At 40.7% G+C, this 16,185-nt stretch overlaps 3 protein-coding genes across 3 annotated transcripts; 1 reads left to right on the top strand and 2 right to left on the bottom strand.

The window, feature by feature from the left end:
• Positions 1-475: 475 nt before the first annotated feature.
• Positions 476-2,459, bottom strand: LOC131701670 (vacuolar ATPase assembly integral membrane protein vma21-like). The gene is made up of 3 exons (XM_059000986.1): positions 2,288-2,459; positions 1,283-1,392; positions 476-821 (listed from the first exon to the last, which is right to left on the bottom strand). Exons 1-3 carry the CDS (start codon positions 2,347-2,349, stop codon positions 679-681), a joined length of 315 nt encoding a protein of 104 aa, XP_058856969.1. The 5' UTR covers positions 2,350-2,459; the 3' UTR covers positions 476-678.
• Positions 2,460-6,684: 4,225 nt separating this feature from the next.
• LOC117972092 (ras-related protein Rab-7L1-like) lies at positions 6,685-10,624 on the top strand. Its single transcript, XM_034920367.2, has 5 exons — positions 6,685-7,729; positions 7,911-7,982; positions 8,779-8,960; positions 9,267-9,388; positions 9,970-10,624. The coding sequence occupies exons 1-5, from the start codon at positions 7,609-7,611 to the stop codon at positions 10,091-10,093; spliced, it is 621 nt and encodes a 206-aa protein (XP_034776258.1). The 5' UTR covers positions 6,685-7,608; the 3' UTR covers positions 10,094-10,624.
• LOC131701669 (non-POU domain-containing octamer-binding protein-like) lies at positions 10,593-15,860 on the bottom strand. Its single transcript, XM_059000985.1, has 10 exons — positions 15,707-15,860; positions 14,234-14,390; positions 13,616-13,809; positions 13,022-13,323; positions 12,709-12,804; positions 12,244-12,440; positions 11,870-12,057; positions 11,609-11,639; positions 11,428-11,519; positions 10,593-11,143 (listed from the first exon to the last, which is right to left on the bottom strand). Exons 2-10 carry the CDS (start codon positions 14,388-14,390, stop codon positions 11,012-11,014), a joined length of 1,389 nt encoding a protein of 462 aa, XP_058856968.1. The 5' UTR covers positions 15,707-15,860; the 3' UTR covers positions 10,593-11,011.
• Positions 15,861-16,185: the final 325 nt, after the last annotated feature.

The raw sequence follows: 16,185 nt of genomic DNA, 5'->3' as shown, positions 1-16,185 counted from the left end.
GGTGTTATATCTATTAAAATAAAGACTAAAACTCATTCAGTATAGAGTAAAGTGATGTGGACATGGTATTATTATTTATTTATTTATTTATTTATTTTACATCCCAGGTTTGTGATCCCAGATCAAAACAAGTTCATGAGTTTAAAGTAACTCACATTTCTAAGCATTAAAACGTTTCACTAAGAGAGGCTCGGCAATGATTTGCATCTTTCCACTTACAAACAAATGACAAAAAACACACGGTAACAACTACAGTAACAGTTATGGTGCAAACGCGTCACAAGGGATCGTTGAATACCTGAAGAAGCGTTCACCACGCTGTTCAAGTCTATTACACTGCAGTTCCATCATAACACATGTAAGCGCTCGTGGATGGTTGCATGGACACAATGCAATTCCCTTTCACTTGTTATCTGGCACATTTAGTTCTGGGCAAATTCCTTTTTCGATAACCAGAAATTTCTGTACTGCAGTAAAGCAGTAAAGAGCACACCCACGACATGTTGTTAGGAACCTTTCCTTTTTCAGAGAAATTGCCGTCTCTGTAGCAAAAAAGGGCTACTGAGCTCCTTCATGACGTTCTAAACGCCCCTGTGCACTTCTCAGCTGTACGAGTCAGTCCTGCCTGCTTCTTTAATGTGCTCCACCAAGAAACGTCTGCCCGAAAGAGGTCAGCCGTTAGTCCTGCTTGCCTTCCCGCCACTGATTCGAGCCTTCATTCCAAGCCACGTAGACAAACATGGCCAACACCATGTGCACAGCCACCACGGCCACAATCGCTGCGTAGAAGTAGCTGTCATTATTGGATAGCCCCAAAGTTGCTAGAAATATGAAAACAAAAAATGCTTCATCATTGTCACAGTTTTACCAGCAGGGTCGGGGTCAATACGAATTCCTCTTTAAAAATCAATTCCAGGTCCAATTCCAAGTCTTTCAAAGGAAATTCCTTTGAAGGACTTGGAATTGGAACTGATTAAAAGGGAATGGGAATTGGGAATTTGGAATTGATTTTATAAAGGAATAGGAATAAGAATGGGAAGTTTAGTATTATTATTATTATTATTATTTATTTCTTAGCAGACACCCTTATCCAGGGCGACTTACAATCGTAAGCAAATACATTTCAAGTGTTATAGTGCTGGGACAAACATTTTTTTTTATTATTCCATTTCAATATTCTTTCAAAATGTGCATTAATGTTTTTTTATTCAAATAAACCTGATACATCAAATTACAAAATCATGTTGGTTCCTGTAAATGAATGTTGTGTTGTTAAAATTACCTTCAAAGAAGTACGACTTTGATGCAAAATATAGTCCAATCGGTAAGGTGATCATCAGGATTGTAAAGAACAGAAGAGTCTTCAGCGCTGACACCAAGGAGCCATCATTCCTATAAAAAACACACAGGAAATACACGTTAGCAACGAGTGCCCCGGTGTGTCAGCTGCTGCTTGACGCGGGGGGCTGAACTTGAATAATCGGGTCCAACAGTCGCTTACTAAAACCGAAAAATATGTATATCAAATCAGCTATATGCATTTTTTCAAATTGAAATAGAGGATAACTATCGTGTCAAACATAAATGCCTCAACGTGCATAACAACGCCCTGTTTTGACTGCACACAGAGGTGTGTTTGCCTCGGCTGGTTCAATATCATATCGATGCCTCACGCACCCCCGCTTTGTCCTGGTTCGCACCTGTGTTGTCTGTGCTGCGCTGGAGGAAACGAGTTTTTACAAAGCTTTCCTTTCAGTAACTTTATCAAGACGGTCCTGGAATAGCCCTTCTATTTCTGCTGTTAGTGTTTACACACAAAACACCCATCATGACACACTACTGTAAATAAGAATTTAGTTCTAATTTGATTAAAATCCAATCCTATCCGCAGTGGCTGCTAAATCTCATCCACATGCACGCCACTGTCCCAGCGTATTACGTGCTGTAGTTTTAAATGTGAAAGAGCGATGTGCACATTATTACAGATGGTTCGGTGTGTTCGTCTACACTGTAGATATTTGCTCATTGTCAGTCTCGGCATCACGCAAACCAAAAACAATACATCAATTCAAATGACCTACAACACCAAAGCCATGAGAAGATCGGAACACGTTTTTGTTGGATGAAAAAAATAAAACTCGAGTCTGAGATCATTCACAATCTTAATGATATATGCCTTGGCCTCGTCTGTCTGTCTCACCCCGACCTGAAAACACTAACACGCACAGTAAACAAACTCATCGCTCCGCTAATTTCTCCAGGTTATTTATAAATACAATCTCCTTACCCTCTGAAGTCTGGTGCTGACGCCGGGGCTGCATTGAGCGAGGTCTTGTCAAACCTATCCATGCTTTTGATATTTTAGTACACACTGACTGACAAACGCAGTGTCCTCTACGTGCAAAACGCTGAATGAGATCACATGACGACCACTTCCTGGAGAGGGTCATGTGATACTCTGACGCTAGTGTAGTGTCATATGACTTCCATCCAACGACGTGCTGTGATTAGACGTGCTGCGTGAATTATTTTGCAAGTAATAGTTAGTGTCAGGTTAGGTACCCTGGTTAGCGCAAGTCGTGGACTAACTGATGTTAAAGTAATCCAATATTGATGCTAATCTGGGTTTCTAAAAATATTAACGCGATTGCTTTGCACGGCCGAGCACATACGAACTTTACATCGCCATACAGAAGATACCCGTATTTGTCAACGGTTTTTGTATATATTTATTTTTACTGGCGGCGGGTGGGAATAACCGGTATTTCGGTTAACTATAAGATTTTATAAAATATATTGTGCAATGCAGATCACTTTCCGTAACCATATACACAGCCAGGTATCAGGTTGCACTGAACAGGCGCCCTCTAGTGGTAATCAATTGAATCACAAACAACAGCCGAGTTTATTAATACTGTATCAGCGAAGTGACCTGCCAAGGAATGACGAATGAGTGAGGAATTCCTCTTGCTTTTAAATCTAAGAATGTGGTTCGGCAGTGATAATGACTAACCACAAGCCTGCCGCAGCGCCCCCCTGCCCTGCCACAGCGTGAGTGATTGAGTGAGCGAGTGTTGGCATCTGCTGTCCTGGTATGGACACACACTCCTCATTACTGACACTGCTCCTTCTAAAGTACTTGTGACGCAGTGACTATATACACACTTGTGGGTATGTCTGCTATTCATTTCGTTGAAAATAAATATTTGTGGACCGGTCAGACAGTTGAAGAAAGTTATAAAATAAAATACAAAAACCTAGTTTGTATTATCAGATGGACGTAGACATTGAGGCCAACTAGGTGCTTCATTCTCTATTTCATGTATATCATTTGAAGTCAAACCAATCATTCGTTCTGATCTGTTTTGAGCCTGATTAATAAAGGGTTTGGGTATGTTCGTTTTCAGCACCTCTCATTGTTATAGAGCAGTTACTCTTGATAACTGCAGAACTGATATTAAAACATTTTTCCAATGTCAGATGCTGTCATTTGTGCTTGGTCTTTGGCCCCTCATTATAAAGCTCACTCTAAGGTAATAACACTGTCTCCCAGTAGAGGTGCAGCACCATGACACCTGATTAAATTACATCCTAATAATATCTCGCCTTCTCTGTGACTCACGGCACTAATACTGCATGTTAAAAGCTCAGCTTGGCTCTCTTTTAATTGGAACTCTGCCTCTGGGTCGTGCTGCGTGTTATCTGGTATCTCAGCAAGTTTTGTTCACATGAGGTAGTTCAAAACTTTGCCTTTCCCATTAATATTTAAGGATATATTTAAACTGTGGGGTGTGGGATGATTGTAGCATTCAGAAACACAGCCGGTATGGGGAGCATAGGTACAGAACTGGCAATGCATTTGAAAAGGAATGAATTCAATCAAAACCAGCACCCATTTTTTCATGTGCAATATTTTTTAACAGTTCTTGCTTGATCAACCTGGTTCTCTGAAACGTAGTAAGAATAATCTTTATCATTTGCATTTTACACTGGCAGCTTTGTAGGACAGCTCATCAAAACAGTGTGATTAATGTAGCTCATCATGAGTATTGAGTTCACAAGCGTGTCAACGGCAGTGTGCCTGTGTGGTAAGTACTGTATACGCCCTCCCTTGACACACCCTCACTTCGGTTTTGTTTCAGAGGAGAAATACAATGGGGTTTGGAAGGAGCTTCCTGCAGACTGGCTTGAAGGCCTAGACATTCCACAGCAGGTAACATGTCTGCTTGTCCGTGTAGCTTGTGTGCCTGCGAGCTTGTCTGCTTCATGCTTTTTGAAGGTCAGTCATAGTTGCTGTTAACACCTGCAGCTTGTGGGGGCTTAACAGTTGTTTTAAATGCAAGATACTTTCTTCTTGACATTAAAAACTTTGTTGAAAGCTGACTTCAAACCGTATTGTAAACAAAGGCAGCGGGCTGGTTCCTCACATTTGAACTGACTTGCCTCTGGGTGGGAGTTACTCCTGACTCCTGCCTGTTGCGTTTGCAGGTGGCCTCTGCGGTGTACAGGGAGGCTGTTAACACCTACAAGGTGAAGTGTGGAGGCAGTCTGGAGATGTGGGAGAGCAGCGGCTGGATTGTGCCTCAGGACACCTACGCCTGGTTTCAATGGTACTGCAGGTACATGCCTGTTGTTACTACCCTTCAGCAAATCCTGCTGTGCCCTTTGCTAAAATGCTTTGTTTTCTGTGCATTCTATGAAGTTTTGGGATTGCCAGTTGGGTCACACTAAAACGAAGCCATTGCTTCATGCAAAGAATTGTTAAAGATAATATTATCAGTAGCTTTCTAGTTTCGATGCACTTAAAACCTATTTCCTTAATATTAACATCAACATGATGTCGGACACTGATAGCAAATCGTTTGTTTGTAGTAAAAAGCACCGTGGTGCTGACCTCTTTTCCCTGGAAAACACATCAGTAGAGAGGCCTAGCATATGTACCAAAGGAGCAATCATATTATTATTATTATTATTATTATTATTATTTAAACAAGAGATGTATTGTATACTAAATAGACAGAGGCTCTCTTGTACTCTGTGATTTGCTCAGTGCTGGTGTTTCCGTGTAGGTTTTGATCTCTTGTACTCTGTGATTTGCTCAGTGCTGGTGTTTCCGTGCAGGTTTTGCTCTCTTGTACTCTGTGATTTGCTCAGTGCTAGTGTTTCCGTGCAGGTTTTGCTCTCTTGTACTCTGATTGCTCAGTGCTGGTGTTTCCGTGCAGGTGTTGCTCTCTTGTACTCTGAGATTTGCTCAGTGCTGGTGTTTCCGTGCAGGTTTTGATCTCTTGTACTCTGATTGCTCAGTGCTGGTGTTTCCGTGCAGGTTTTGCTCTCTTGTACTCTGTGATTGCTCAGTGCTGGTGTTTCCGTGCAGGTTTTGCTCTCTTGTACTCTGTGATTGCTCAGTGCTGGTGTTTCCGTGCAGGTTTTGCTCTCTTGTACTCTGTGATTTGCTCAGTGCTGGTGTTTCCGTGCAGGTTTTGCTCTCTTGTACTCTGTGATTTGCTCAGTGCTGGTGTTTCCGTGCAGGTGTTGCTCTCTTGTACTCTGAGATTTGCTCAGTGCTGGTGTTTCCGTGCAGGTTTTGATCTCATGTACTCTGATTGCTCAGTGCTGGTGTTTCCGTGCAGGTTTTGCTCTCTTGTACTCTGTGATTGCTCAGTGCTGGTGTTTCCGTGCAGGTTTTGCTCTCTTGTACTCTGTGATTGCTCAGTGCTGGTGTTTCCGTGCAGGTTTTGCTCTCTTGTACTCTGTGATTTGCTCAGTGCTGGTGTTTCCGTGCAGGTTTTGCTCTCTTGTACTGTGATTTGCTCAGTGCTGGTGTTTCCGTGCAGGTTTTGCTCTCTTGTACTCTGTGATTTGCTCAGTGCTGGTGTTTCCGTGCAGGTTTTGCTCTCTTGTACTCTGTGATTTGCTCAGTGCTGGTGTTTCCGTGTAGGTTTTGATCTCTTGTACTCTGTGATTGCTCAGTGCTGGTGTTTCCGTGTAGGTTTTGCTCTCTTGTACTCTGTGATTTGCTCAGTGCTGGTGTTTCCGTGCAGGTTTTGCTCTCTTGTACTCTGTGATTTGCTCAGTGCTGGTGTTTCCGTGCAGGTTTTGCTCTCTTGTACTCTGTGATTTGCTCAGTGCTGGTGTTTCCGTGCTGGTTTTGATCTCTTGTACTCTGTGATTTGCTCAGTGCTGGTGTTTCCGTGCAGGTTTTGCTCTCTTGTACTCTGTGATTGCTCAGTGCTGGTGTTTCCGTGTAGGTTTTGCTCTCTTGTACTCTGTGATTGCTCAGTGCTGGTGTTTCCGTGCAGTTTTGCTCTCTTGTACTCTGTGATTTGCTCAGTGCTGGTGTTTCCGTGCAGGTTTTGCTCTCTTGTACTCTGTGATTGCTCAGTGCTGGTGTTTCCGTGCAGGTTTTGCTCTCTTGTACTCTGTGATTGCTCAGTGCTGGTGTTTCCGTGCAGGTTTTACCAGGGTCGTCGCACAGCCGATGACTCACGGCAGGTAGGCCGCTGGGAAAGATGTGCAGGAGTGAAGGGGCGCTGGAGAAACAACCTGATCACCAAGGTGGTGCGTTCCGGCTGCGGGTTCGACAACAACACCGTGTCCCCCGTAGTGAGACAAACCCTTCAACACTGGGGCTACAGGCTGACCCAAGAGGACTACCAGCAGGGAGCCAAGAGGCTCAAACCCAAATGAGCTGTTACACCACACACCTGCACTGGCTGTGTTAACATTTTAAAATGCCTTTTTAATAAGGCACACATATAAGAAACCGTCAGTGTACCAAGTGAAAATGAAGATACTGGCTGAAAAAAAAAAAAACAAAAAAAAAAAAACACATTCTGCTTGACATTAGTTAGTTCTAGTTTTGCGCTAGAATTCTGATTGAGAGTTTTGAAGTTATGGATGACTTTTTAAATTTATAATAATAATAATAATAATGTTAATACTACCAAGGAAAAAAAATACAAAATGTTTATAGTAAAATTAGTTTGAACTTGTTTTTGGGGGATATGAGGATTTGTTTTTATTATATACTGTATATATTATAGCAGCAAAACAAAATAACATCTCAACATTGTTAACCTTAACCTTGGGCTGTAATGAGAAACAATTACTGTAAAAAATAAATAAAAATAAATCCCCATTATAAAAAGTACCTGCATGCTTTTACAACCAGCTTCTGTGTAAACTTTATTATGCATGACCACAGTACAGTACTTCCCCCTCGCTATGAAATATGAGGCTATAAAACAAAACCAGGAAATGCCAAAGTGTGTGATCCAGAGATCTAATTGCATGAAAAGGAATTTATGATTTCACTTTCCCTACAGCCATTAGGAGCAAAGCCTTCAGAAGAGTGAACTCTCCGGGCAGGTGTAGATGCATTGGGCTGCTAGGAGTCGTCTTTATGTTAAGTGAACTATTCTAATCCTCTGCAGTCCCCCTGGAAGAAAGAACACAGAGCTGTGACCTTTGGAATCACTGCACCTTCTCTATCCCTGTATCAAACCTCAAGTGAAAGCATACGACTGTGCTCGACACGCTGGTTCAGCAGATTTACCTGTGGAAGCTGAAACACATCACGCGCTGGACAATCGATAATGAACTGCAGCAATGCCCTCTGAACAGCTGTTTAAAGTGTTAGTCATTGGAGGATCTCAAGTGGGTAAAACCTCCTTTGTGAAACGCTGTGTTGGTGGGGTTTTCACAGAGTTCTACAAGGTGACAATAGGAGGTAGGTATGCTTGTGTTCCAGTTCTCTTTCTGCTGTACAGTAGCATTTCTGTTTGTATATACTCTCTACAGACTGTACTATGCCAGCGGTATGCTTTCACTGTGCTTTGTGCTCCTTTCTTGGTGGGTGCTGTACTGTAGGTTGGCATTGTTTTAACCCATTTTGTTTTCTTTTAACGTAGTTGATTTTGCAATTAAAACTATTGAATGGTCCAATGAAGAAATAGTGAGGCTGCAATTCTGGGATATTCAAGGTATATATATTTATTATTTTTTTAATATATTAATTGGAGCGCAAAAACAGTTGACAGTATGAGTAAGCTCCAGTCACTCTAGTTGTAATCTTGGTATAATTTAAACATATAGCTATTTTACAATTAAGTTATAGATTTTTTTTTTGTAACTTTAGAAAACCTGTAGTTGTGGTCCAGCTATTCATTTTACAGTTGGATTTGAATATAGTATTAACAGTGCGTACACTACATACACTAACATCAGCACTGGGGCTACGACCGACCCAACAAAACTACCAAGAGGATCAAGCCCAAGTGAAGTGTTATACTGCACACTAACTAGACTTCCAGTTACTACTGCAAGGTATAGCATGTATTGCTGATGCAGTCTTTCATTGCCAAAGCATACGATGATGTGTGCAGCTCATTACTCTGCTGCGCTTGGATATTCACAGTTTCAGCATTGGGATACAGCCTGAGTCAGGTGCAGCATATAAAACAACCACATGATGTCACTGAATCACTTCAGCTTGCACAGGGATGATTTATATCACAAGAGCAGCTCCAGCAGGGAGGTTTGTCTCCGTGTCTTCTGTCTGGAGAAACCGAACTGTCGTTTACTTTCTAGGTTTCTTTTAGTATTTCTAAATGTAGCACTACTGTGTTACGTATTTTTACGATCACATTTTTTTTTAACTTTCAAAGTGACACACCTTTGGGGGCTTTTCTCTGTTCAAACAATGTACATATAAATGTTAATAATCAACAAAATACTGTATACACCATACTGTAGTTCATATACATATTTTTCATTTAGGACAGGAGGACTGTTTACCAATTACAAGGGCCTTTTTCAGAGATGCAGATGCTTGTATAATGATGTTTGATGTAACCAGTGAGAAGTCCTTTACATTCTGTGAAGCACTGAAACAAGCAATAGACACAGAGGTGCCTGGAAAAGATGGAAATCCAATACCTTGTGTTCTTCTAGCAAATAAGGTAACATGAAGTTTTATTTAATCATGCAGACAGAGCAATCTTGCTCCTGGAAGTGGTTTAAGCACCAAAGGATGTCAACTGTCAATCTATTCAAAACTGTAACATAACTTCTACTTTCTCTGCTGAGTAGATTCTACCATGGTGTAGTGAACATTACATGTTCACTACAACTGCACAATACTAAATCTGACATACTATACAGTAGTTATAAATTGGTTTTAAAAGGAAGTTATAATTTGCAAATTACAAAAAATAATGACAATCAAAGCTATGTCCTCTGAACCATCTTCTAACTTGTTCTTACAGTGCGACTTGGCACAGCGAACAGTACAGCCAGGGGCAATTGCAGACTTCGGAAACGCTTTAAACTTTTTCACATGGATGGAAATATCTGTCAAGGAGAACAAGCGTGTTGAAGACTCTGTAAGGTAAGAACGTTTCATCCCCACGGCCACATTGTGGACAAATAGGCAACAACTGAACAAACCCACTTAACAAGTCTCCATCAGAGTTCAGGGTTCCACTTCAAGAACAGTACGTTACATGTGTTTCAGGGCAATCAGGTCTTTAGTGCAGCACGGTGCTCTGGAATCTAAAGATCCATCATAGATAGGAGTTATTTACCATCCTAAATGGTGAAGTGTGTCCTTGGGCTATAGTAATAATTATTCGTCGGATAGAAGTAGGGCTTGAATGTTTCTGGGTTTTATTTTCCAAATCTCTACCTCCCTTTAAAATCAAGGAGATGTGAAACAAGTGAAAATAAAAGCACAAGCGAAACAATCTGGCTCAGTCAAGATATGAAGGCAGAACTAAGAGACAATGTTTTGTAAGTTAACAGCTTTTTCTGACTTTAATTAGCAAACAGAATCCGCTCAAAATAAGTTGAAAAAGGACATCATGTGATCCAAAAATAAAAAGCTGAAAACTTCAAGCCCTAGATATAGGGCATCCAGTATACGACGTGGCAATGCAATGGTAAAACTGTATTTATGTTTTGAAATCACAGGCAGATTGTGGAGGCAGTGATGACAAAAAGAAATCTGTCTGCTGCAGTAGCAGTAGGGTCAGGAACTGTGGACATTGTACCAGAGCACAACACCTCCGCCCGTGGTTACTGCTGCAAAAGTTAAGGGCCAACAAAGACAGCTATGAGCAGTTCTGAGATACCGCTGATGCAAACCTCAAGGAGGATTCACTAAGAGACTCATCTTTCATTTAGAGGAGCTCTACTTTCCATGAGTCTTCTTTTCTTCATTTATAGTTTAAACTTTTAAAAGGAATACAATATTGATAGTTCCATACGTGCTGTTGGAGAATTTTACAAAACACTGTACGAAGTATCACTCCTGTAGTTCTCTGAAATCTGTCAAAGCCCTCCAAGCATTTCTTTGAAATGAGGGTTATCTGAATGGATGTGAATTACAGCCAGCAGGCAGTGTAAAAACTGAATACAAAATCAGAATAAAAGCCGACGTGTTTAAACAGTTTATTATTTCAAGACGCAATGAACAGCAGGTATTTTTTTTTTGCAGACTTCTGAATGGCAGAGTACAACAAATGGGAAAATGTTACTTCTGATTAAGTGTCTGTTGACCTAAACTATTCTTACACTTGATTTGTTTCTTTACAAAAAAAAAAAAAAAAAAAAAAAAAACACACAACATTGTGCACTCAGAAAATTTAAAACATATAAAAAAGGGTTCTTAAAAAAAAAAAAAAAAACCTCGAAGTGAATTAGATTGTGGTCCAAGCGGCATTACCTGTGAAGTAGACTACTCTGGGTATATAAATATGTATCTGCTCGTATGTCTCCTAGTTATATACTTCCAAATAGAAAGATAGCACCAGAGTAAAACCCAATTAAAGTTTTCAAAGCTTACCTACCATTAAAAAAAAAAAAAAAAAAATCCTTAAAAAGACAGACGTTTTAGAAAAGTTCACAAATGCTCAGACTGCTGCACAGTAGGTTCCATCCATTAAACACAAAAACCCAAATACCTGTGGCAGTTTAAATGGGCAACTCCTTACAGTAAGATGTGGACAGGGTTTCAATATCGGCGACGTTTGTTTGGGCCAAAGTCAGCCCCTTGGGGTCCTCTGGGAAATCCTCCCGGACCAGCACCAGGCATGGCGTTTCCTTGTGCTTCCATTGGACCTCCCATAGAAAAGCGATCGTTGTGCTGAATACATGAATGAAATTCGAGACGCAGCAGCACATTGGAAAGAAAAGAAAACAAAGAATTATTTCATCGCTTACTCTGCCTTACGAATACATAGTTCAGTCTGCAGTGGGTTTATAAAAAGATACATTATATAAATTGTTTCTTTCCACCTAGCCATCACATCAAAATGAATCAAAGTTAACTGCATTAATCTGTTTTTTTGCACCAATGCACACTTAAAACATACCAGCAGGGTTCAGCTATACAAACAGCACTTCTATTTACTCAAGTCGTGACATTACCATTATCGATCCTCCTTCAGTCTGAATGGCAACAGGTCCAGCAGGCATAGGGTTACCACCCATTGAATTTCTGGTCATTCCCATTCCTTGTCCTTGATTTAAACAAATTGATACATGCATCAGTAACATGAGAACATTGGTCATGTACGTAGTATGTTTAAAGCAAATCTTACACACATACCTGCCATGGTCATTCTCATCTCCTGTTCTCTCTAGAAAACAGGAAGGGAAAAAATGTAAGTTAAACACAGCTCAAACAGCTCTAAGATTTAGAAATTGGAATAAAACAGTTATATGCCTCAGGATTTCAGATAACTAGACTGGAGGTTTAAGTAACCAAGTGCCTCTTCCACATAGTAGTAAAAACCCTTTCCAAAAAATAAAGACTGGCTCAATAAATTCCAACAAGCTGACCAAGGCAGAGGTGAACAACTGCACTTACATTCTCACTAAAGTTTCCCTTGAAGCCTTCTTGCTGTCTCCTAATGAGCTCTTCCTGCTGCATTCTCACGTCTTCCTCGCGTCTCCGGCGCTCCTCCTCCTGCCTCAGCTCCATCTGCTTGCGTTTCTGCAGTTCCTGGTTGTGAAGCTCTTCCATTCTCCTCAGTTCTTCTTGACGCCTTAATAAATCTACAGATTCAATGGAAGAGCTAGAGGCTACTAAAGGCTCATCACTTATAACACCTTGACGCACTGCACAGCAAGATTGCACATGAAAATCAATCCAATATTTGAAGAGTACAGCAAGTTTACTTTGTACCTTTGGTGTCAAGAGTATAAAACGATACACACAAGACACAGTCCAGCCACCCTTACCTTGCCTCATCATCATGACCTGGTGCTCATGGCGTGCAGCCTCCATTTCCGCCTCCAGCTTCTCTTTTGCATCTTTGATGTTTCTATCCACTTGTTCATATTGCTGCTTCTCCATATCAATCAGAGCTTTCCATCTCATGGCATACTCATATTCGAATGATCCAGGCTGGGCAAATCTGGGCGGCTGTTCACGCTCCCTGGAAAGTTCAAAGATTTATTTTAACATCTAAAATTACTAATGAAACATGCCCATTCCTGAGTATCACTGTAATATAGTATTACCCATAAGAAGTAGTAAGCATGCAAGTCTAGCACGTAGAAACCAGGGTATTGCAAAGTACAGAGACAAGCCCTATGAATTGCATTGTCGGCACTGGGTCACAGTTCAATGGCAGCAGGCAACAGCATCTACTGACACTTCTCTTACAGAGTTTTATACTCGGTGGTAAAATGTTATATACTCACTTGTGAAACTGTTGGTTTTTATTAACTATTTTTTCAGGCAGGCCCTCATCTTCATCATACTGGTCCATGGGTTCTACTGTCACCGGTCTGGGAAAACTGAAATACATTCGGCAAGAATAAACAAACATTTTAGTATCAAGATACAAGGCACACATTCTTAATTCAAGGTCAATGAAGAATACAAAACAAGAAAAGTTGTCAACTTAAGCACCCTCTTCCTTATTTCCTTTTCTTTTACCCCTTTAACCCACGCTCTTTATAAATGTACACTACTTACACAGGGGGTTAGGTTAAGTCAAAACATCACACTTACGCCGTCAACAAGAATGCTCCATCAGCACACCTCTCCAGTGCTTTTCGTGCTGCAGGCTTTGCTGTAAATTCAACAATGCCTTTTCCAGTGGGTCTCCCTCGGTCATCAACTATTACAATGGCCCTTTCCAATTGGCCAAAGAGAGAGAAAGCCTCTTCCAGCAGCTCGTTGGATACAAACTGAGGTAGGTTCTTAACGGTAAGGGCAGCTCCGTGGGTTGCGAAGCGGACACGCAGCTGTCTGCCTCTGAAAGGGGTGTCATCAAGCTCTGCTTTAGCAATCTCTGCCAAGGTTCTGGTTTCCTATAAAGAGACATGGAAACTTCATTGAGGAGAGAAACAGTTTCACCGTGTACTGTTGTATATAGATTACTGTATGGCGTTAGATTGTGCTGTTTTAATAGAACAGCCTTGCTGTAGCTAAAAAAGACCAAATATTTAAAATGCAGCTCCAGGGCCAGTCTCAATCTCTGTCACACATTAGGTATCCTACTTGTTACTGCCAATAACAAGGCTATGTAATCAAAAGTTTCCTACAAATACTAAGCCATCTTATCCTCATGAATCTATGGATACAAATACTAAATTTTCTTACCAGTCTTATAAAGCCAAAGCTCCTTTCTTTGTTGATGAAGATCTCAGAAGGTTTCCCATACTTTGAAAACAGTTTCTCAACATCTTCCTCAGTCACACCTGATGGCAGGTTACCAACAAACAGACGACTCCTCTGCGTATACATCTTCTCCCCGGGCTTCCTGAAGTTCTGCAGATCAATAGTCAACTCCTGATCTAAATAAAAAAAAAAAACACAAGATTCAGGGTTTTATATCAAGCAACAGTTCTATTACCCACCATAGCGCAACAACGAGGAATCAAGCAGTGACGTGGAAGCAGCCTCCTCAATACAACTTACCTAACTACACCTTGCAATAGTCCCCACAGTAAAACACATTATGGGCATTTTCACTGAACACCTTAAAATTCAGTTGAACTTGTTATGAAATAAATATTAAACTAAATAAAAGGTGACCACTGAAAGGGATATAGCCGAAAGTAGAAATGTAAATTGCCATTAATCAAACTTAAAGAATACACTATTAGAAGCATCCCCTGAGCTAATTCATTTTTATGCACAACTGAAAAATGCTTAAAATCCAACGATTAGGCAAATCGACACACCGCTGAAAGGCTGGCCGGTGTTGCGTTGCTTTACCTGGATTTTGTTTCTCGCTGCTGGCAGCGTGCTGCCCGTTGCTGTTTAGATTGGCTCCTGGTTTTTGATGCTGAAGTGGGGGTTGTGGTGGCTGCTGTGGTTGTCTCCTTGGACCATGGTTCTGCTGGTCTGGTCGGGGTCCTCGGCTGCCTTGCATCTTTAGGTTAAAGAGACAGCACCATGAATACGTTTAGCATGCTTTTTTTTTTTTAAAAGATCTCTCTATTTATTGATCATGCTGGAATACTCTAGGCATCATCACGGAATGGTCTTTATAGCCACGCAACTTAACCCTTTAAGGGTCAAGGGACTTACGTGTCCCACAAATAAAAACGATGTTAATTTTTATTTGATTTGCAACAAGGTGCATGGTCAGTTTCCTCGTGATAGTTGAGTCACTCTCAAAATGTATTACAAAAAGAAAATGTTGAAACAACCGCTCACATCCTTGTGTACCTTGAGTGCGTAACACGTTAACGTATGCAAGTTAAGACTTGGATTGCCTTTCAAATTTAATCCTACGTTTTCTTTTCGTCATGTAGTCTGAACTTCATACAAAACGCCACATTTTGGAAACGGTGGGCGATAGATCTGGATATTGTGCCTACTTGCTCCAACATGCAAACCACGACATGGCAAATTGAAATGTCAAGTATGCATCTATTCTGAAAAAAACATAATTAAAAAAAACAGGCAACAGATAAAAGTATCGTACAAAGTAGCTCAAACCAATTGCTATACACGACCAGAAACTGGGTGCATGAGCATGTTTTTACACTGGGAATACTGAATGAATGTCAGCCAATAGCGCCATGTGAAACACTAATCCAGTGGTAACGTCTTAAACAAACGAGCCGGAAATAATCAGGAGATATAACAAAACGAATTTGTGCATTAAATGGTCTAAAATGGAATAGAATTATGCGAGATGCTTTTAACTCTAGCCTCATATTTGATGCTCGGGACTGTTTTTGATTGAAACAAAGGAGATCCAGGGCAAAGAAAACACTGCAGTTTAAAACAACAAAATGCAGCACTACCGACTTACAAGGCACGGTTTCGCACAAGACACAATGTGTATGCGTTTAATACAGTTAGCGGAATATGAAAATAAATCCTCCCCGAGTCCGATTCTCCACACTCAGGGTACGGCCTCCATTGTTGATAACACGGAACCCCTCCCCCGCCTTCTTTTTTCAAACACACACTGGCCTACTTAAAATACTAATAATAAAGACATATCATACCGTTAATGCTCCAATAAACATATTTACATTCGGCACTACGCTATTGATTGTAACATATAGATTTCTATATATATAAAGCCAACTGTATTCGCAATATCGACTAGCGCTGTTTAAAATTAAATATAGGCAAAAAAAAAAACATGCTTTCTTGTTCCGGAGCGTCATATTGCCACATTACATAAAACACCAGATTATAATGGACAAATAAGCGATTCCGCAGACTTACCTTACTGTATAACAACACAGAATCGTTGAAATACTTGTATTTAATTCGCTTCAAAATCAAACTACCGACCGACGGTGCAACCAAGACAGAAGAATGGAGCGCGTGCCTATTGCCTTTTTTTCGCTCACCTAAACTATTGTGCCGTTAACGTACCGCCTCTCGCTGGCGCTTATTGGCCACATGTGGTCAGATGCGTCACTCTTATTGGATACTAATAATGTCAGTTTCCTCAGCGCACAAACCGATTGGGTGAAAAGTTGTCAATTTAAACAGAGACAAGGCGATCGTCCCTCTGATAGTTTTGATTGGCCGAACAAAAGCTTTTGAATAATATAAGTGAATCTGATTAGTGGATGTTGATGTCAATTTATTTTCATGTTAGTGTGACAAAAAAGGCTGCGCAGATCCAGTGGTTTCGATTCAAAAGTTGTTGAATTGCACGGTAGTGTGTTGTGTTTTAGTAATTGTACAATGATAAC

Source organism: Acipenser ruthenus, chromosome 26 (genome assembly GCF_902713425.1).
Source record: "Acipenser ruthenus chromosome 26, fAciRut3.2 maternal haplotype, whole genome shotgun sequence".
NCBI lineage: Eukaryota > Metazoa > Chordata > Actinopteri > Acipenseriformes > Acipenseridae > Acipenser > Acipenser ruthenus.
This window is presented reverse-complemented; position numbering and strand designations above follow the sequence as displayed.